This window comes from Schistocerca piceifrons, chromosome 6 (assembly GCF_021461385.2).
Source record: "Schistocerca piceifrons isolate TAMUIC-IGC-003096 chromosome 6, iqSchPice1.1, whole genome shotgun sequence".
NCBI classification, from domain to species: Eukaryota; Metazoa; Arthropoda; class Insecta; order Orthoptera; family Acrididae; genus Schistocerca; species Schistocerca piceifrons.
This window is the reverse complement of record NC_060143.1, coordinates 394,272,330-394,278,329: the sequence shown is the minus strand read 5'-3', so window position 1 is coordinate 394,278,329 and position 6,000 is coordinate 394,272,330. Positions and strand designations below refer to the sequence as shown.

Sequence of the window (6,000 nt, the reverse complement as noted above, 5' to 3'; positions counted from 1 at the left end):
CTTTTACTGTACCTTGGCTGTAACAAAAGTATTTTTTCCTAATGGAAACCTGAGGTACACATTTGTGAATGTTCAACCTGTTCATCATGTGCAAATGCTGCCAACTGTTGGGCATCACCATGGGAATATCAGGAAGTCAGTGCAGCAGTCCACAGCAGCTCATGACCACCAAAATACACCGATGTGGTTGGTTCGCTATATTTCACTTTATGACTTAATATTCTTGTTATTGTGCATGATAATTACTGAATGATCACTTTCTTTTTATTACAATAAGTAATATTTTGTAATAATTTTAGTCTATAAAATTAAGCCCAGTGTACAATGTATGTTTTAAAATGGGTGTATATTTTTGTATAAATCTTTCATCTAAAATATCACAAAATCACCAAAGCATTATGACAAAGGAAAAGCTTCCTTCTTCCATAAAAACATAAGATCTGATAGAGTTAATTGTAATTTGTGAAAAATTTGGCAAACAACAGATGAATTCAGTTTAAATTACTGTAAACTTATGTAAGGAGTAAGATGGAAGCCATGTTAGGTTAGTTTTGGGTCGTTCTAGGCAGAGTTATGAAATGATTAAGATCTATGTCCGTTAATACAGAATAGTGTACCACAGTCAATTCAGCACAGATTACAGATTACAAATTGGAAAAGAACTGATTTATCTAAATTCCAAATCCAAGAGTTGATTCAGTAATTTAAATGATTAATTGGGTGCTGAATGTGTAATTATTCTCATGGACTGTGTTAAACTTCAATAATGATTATCACCAACTTTAACAATGGAGTTACGTCATGATCAGTGCATTTTCCAAAGGACAATACTGTCCACACCAAGTTTGTACTGATGTCACTGTTGGATCTGAAGGACAGTGTCTTATTTTTTTTCATTTAGTGGCTATTATGTTTAGTTGCTACACAAAAGTAATTGTGCTCAATTAGATCAAGGTCAGGTTACTACATTAACAATATTGCAGGATCACAATGAAGTGCAATCTGTAGTTATTTCTATACCTATGCATAATTAAAGTATATGAGACTATCTGGCCATAAACGGTATCGAAAGTATCAAAGTGCAATTACAGCATGTGAAATGTAATTTTGGTGTGGACTACACTACTGACAGTAGATTATTCACACCACTAACTTTTCAGCGAGTTCTGGCTACGAAGTGACAGTTCACTTTTACTGGGCTGTAAAAATTTCGTCTTCATAGCAGAAGTACTAGTGGATTTGGATATTAGGAATTTCCGATTTATAGAATAGTAGCATAATCAGGGTGTATACGTGGACAAGGAAAAAAAAAATTCCCGGATTTATCGGTTAAAAATACACTTTCTCTCGGAAGAAAATACACTTTTTCCGTGTTAAGTGAAAGTATACTCTTCCTCGGCACTGTAAAAGTCATCAATCCTTTGGATGTTTATGGTTTTACATACCAACGTAGAATTTCCCGGCACTTTAGAAAACAAAACTCAGGGGGAAAAACACGTTTTGAAAGACCTTTGATGTGCAGTAACATGTACGCTGCATATTTTCGTATTACAAAGGTATAAATTTGAATTCCACCAAATAACGCATGTCACTCTCCGAAGCATTGAAATTGAGATTGCGATGCGCTTTCGTAAGCGTCATAGCTCATTCACGTGGATCTCTCCAACTGATGACACCAATAGGACACGTGAAGTAATCAGCCAATAGCAAGAGCAAGATCACTCATAAGTAGCACGAATACACAAATAAGAAAAGTTAATGGCTTAAATTAATATACATAAAGCACTCCGTCTACAGGTCACAAGTGGCCCATAGGGAACATCCGACCGCCGTGTCATCCTTAGTTGAGGATGCGGATAGGAGGGGCGTATGGTCAGCACATCGCTGTCCCGGTCATTACAATAGTTTTCTTCGACCGGAGCTGCTACCATTCGGTCGAGTAGCTCTTCAATTGGCATCACGAGGCTGAGTGCACCCCGAAAAATGGCAACAGCGCATGGTGGCTGGATGGTTACCCATCCAAGTGCTGGCCTCACCAGACAGCGCTTAACTTCGGTGATCTCACGGGAACCGGTGTACCCACTGCCCAACATACATAGCATTCACATATAATATTGGTCACGAAGATTAATAATTTGTAAGAGAAGCTAAGCTTCCAGATATAATGTTGATCTTTTTTTGCGCATGTTGCACTTTAAGATACACACACAAATGTGCCAGTAAAATTTTAAATAACGACGCAAATGTCGCATCTTCTGGGCTCGAAACATTTCTAAATAGTCATCCTCAAGGAGTTGATTTTTAAATGAGAGTCAAACGCTTTGTGATTTAAGAAATTCATCGTACATTCTCGCACATTATTCATCTTGCATAAAAGGAAATCTGCTTTGAATGTAACGCTTTTCAAACAACCATTCGCAATATTTTTCCACGACCTGGTAGAAATAGGTTCATTTGAGCAGTTGCAAGAAAGTGCCAGATAACTGGCGTCACCGTGCTTGCGCAGCTACGATGACGCAGGAAGCCCATATGTTCGTACGTGTCAAACATTAAAAGATCTTACATTATGTCATAAAAAAAAAAAAAAAAAAAAACATTGAAGGATACTTCAAGAGTGTCGGGATTTCGCGAACCATGCTAAAGTGCATAATTCGGCTTAAAATGCATATACATATGTACCAGTACTCATGTTTGGTTCTTTATTATAGCATAATGCCATACGTGCACTTGAAATGCAGCGAACAGTTGAAACTAGCCAATAGTGTGAAATTAAACACTTCGTTTCAAATAAATTGACTGCCTCAATAGAAAGGATTAATAAAAGCCAAATCTCTTTAGCAAACCAGCAAAAATAACTTCATTGTTCTGTAAGGCGATTAATGCTCGACTGTCAACGGTGGAAATAAAATCTGAAACTATTAACATATTTTAGCCTGCCGTAATTATGCGAAAGTATTTAAATTAATTTAGTAGTTCCCGGCCACAAAAATCCATTTTGTTATCATTTAATGTGAGAGCAATAAACGAAGAAGAAACAACAAAATCACTGAACGTAAACACAGGTCACGTGGAGACGACCCACCTCCCCACCACAACTCTGAATGCTCTGTGTATCAGCCCCGGATCTACGATATTTCCGAACCGGGGCAATATTAAGTAGTGGTGCCCAGCCACACTTCCGTAACCAGAAGCGGGAGAAGGTACTACTCACACACGACTCAACTGCGCATGCGCAAGAGCGCGCCCGCAACTGCTCAAACGAATCTAATTTAAACAGTTGTAGTCACGCTCATCGGATGCAATTTGTTGTTATAAAGCATTGCATAGTGTTCCTAAAGCCTTTGACACATACTGTTCGCAGACGCTTTTATGAGCACTGTTTTGTTGTTGTATACGGCGCATTTCCTTTGTAACTTAAGTTTTATTTTCTTTCTCCCATTCATGTTTTGAAACAATTCCCAGGGTTTTCCCGGTTTTCTCCCGGATGGAAAAATTCCCGGGTTTTTCCCGGATCTCCCAGTTGTCCCGGGTCGTATACACCCTGATAATGAATGTTTTTAGAGTTTTCTGAAAAGACTATCACTGCAAACACTTAAAATAGCAGTTGGTAAAGAGAACTCCATTAATCATGTACTTACTAGTGCAGCATGGCTGGCATCACTACACAGCAGGAATGACAGCAACAGCTGTCATTGTTCTCACATTTTAATCCCTCACATATAAAATTTGGCCCACTCTTTTGAACTTCAGATTTCAGTTTCATATAGCCATATTTAAATAAGAACATAACCAAACTCTTTAAATGTGAGAACTATGTCTCCTTCATTCAAGGCTGTTTTAAAAATTGTGCAATATAATGGAAAAACTGTTTAGAGATGACTGTTGCATGCCTAGATTCATGTATTTCTTGGATGTTAGTATTCTATCCAAATGAATGACACCAAGTGACAGTACATTCTACTGCCTCATTATATAAAAATGGCATGAAAATAGGCAGGACTGGGTGGAGAATTGTGTGAGATGAAATCAAGCTGAAACATGTAGAAAAGATAAGAAACTGGCCCTTGGAGGCTGTCAAAAGAGAAATATCTGAGAGAGTACCTGGTAAGCAAATTCAATGGATCTCATTTTACAGCAGAAAATCATCATCACTATTTGATGCAGTTTTCTTCCTCAATGAAATCTAGCAGGTTAGAGAAGCTCTCTTTTCCAACATACTTATCCAAAGACATATGGCAAGTAGCATAAGGAAGCTCTTGACCTCAGGAAGCTCCTACATTACTAGGATTGTGTTTAGCAAGCTGCGAAGGTTACAGTAGCATGTGAGCAACTATTTAATATCCCCAAAATTTAACAAAATATATTACTGCAACACAGAGCGATAACATTTCCAAAATTATATATTGGACCAAACATTAAGTGCTCTTTGTCCCTTCTCTATCTTACATACCTGCAACTTTGGTAGAAGCAATAAGGCTCCAGTCTTCTTCAGTTTGTTGTTCAATTCTCTCACCTATGTCACGAGAATAGAGGAGAACACGTGGTTTGGCTGGCTGCAGCTGAGCCTTTCGTCGGCCCTAAGAATTAACAACAACAACAGATCAACAATGGTAAAAAATCATTGCCATTCAACTGTGAAAGGTTACTCAACTTCCAACTGACAATGGTAGCTGCACTGAATTATGAAACAAAATGTTTTCTGGAAGTGTAATAATGCAATTATTGTTCATCATACGGTAGTATCTTACTGCACCGTAGGCAATTTTCTAATACTGGACAAAACCACTGAACACAGCACAAGTTGGTCACTTTTTTTCCTTCAGCAACAGAGAAGAAATTTTGAACTGTTAGTGTCTAGATTGCCACCTTGCCCTCAATCTTTTCTGAAACTCACGAGGAAGCATAAAGGTTTGAAAATATTAATTGTCTAAGATGTAACATGTTATTAACTCTGAAACAAGTTACTATAATTTTCATCATTTTTTTCCAAATTTGAGTGATATAAAGGTTAATAATGTCTATATCTTCTGACATCTAATGATACACATCCACACCTCTTATTAACAACTGCATTGTCTACAGTAAATATTTGGCATATTGAATCATTCCTTACTGTTTTACTAAAGCTCATGAAGAAACTCATCCACACAAACAGTTTTCAGCTATCATTGAAAACATTTTGTTATTTGCACCTTTTTTTTAGATTGAGAATATCCCATTGTATCTCCTTCCAATTTCCTTTATCATTACATGAACTTATCACAAAAATAAACATTATAATGAAAGCTCAAGTAAAAAACCTGTGACATTAGTGCTGCCTTCTCTGTATATGTCCAATAGCCCCTGTTATTCCCGTCTGGTATGGGTCCTACACACTTGAGCAATATTCCAAGAACCAGTCGCACAAGTGATTTGTAGGCAATCTACTTTCCAGACTGATAGCCTTCAGTTTATTGGTAGAATACTGGGGAAGTGCAATCACCTGCTTTACCAAAACTTCATGATCTTTCAAAGCAGTGCAACTGCACTGCAGCATTTAGTATGAAGACATGTTACTTAGAAGATTGAGGACAGAAATTTTTATTTTTAAAGCAACTGCAAAATAATTTGTCTGCAATGGAAAATGTCTTTTCTCTCATTTTGCACAACAGATGTGTACGATAAGTTAACAGAGTTTAAGTGTAAAAAGTATAAAGCACAGATCCCATTTTTCCCCAGTCTATCTTTTAATCTGGAATTCACCCGTTTTAATATTTTTTGTCAATGTTTACCATTAAAACTTAACTGAGTTTATAGTGCAATTCTTTTGCATATGCTAGTTTGTTCTCAATTTGGAAGCAGTTTTTAAACATACAACGTGATCTACCTGGAACACACAGCTTGAGTTCCAAACCAACCTTCTAGTTAACTATTTATATTTTTCATTCTCTGCAATAACTGTAACCCCTCTGGCAGGCTCACTTACTGTTGTCACATGAGCAGGCGCACATTGTAAAATTT

The 6,000-nt window shown here is 37.1% G+C and overlaps 1 protein-coding gene across 3 annotated transcripts in view; it reads right to left on the bottom strand.

Annotated features, from left to right (window-relative positions):
• Positions 1-6,000, bottom strand: part of LOC124802448 (influenza virus NS1A-binding protein homolog) — a 108,628-nt gene that overhangs the window by 17,869 nt on the left and 84,759 nt on the right. For all 3 annotated transcript variants that reach the window (XM_047263232.1, XM_047263234.1, XM_047263233.1), the window contains exon 7: positions 4,451-4,577. In XM_047263232.1, the coding sequence (XP_047119188.1) occupies positions 4,451-4,577 (127 nt within the window). The remainder of the gene's footprint in view (positions 1-4,450; positions 4,578-6,000) is intronic.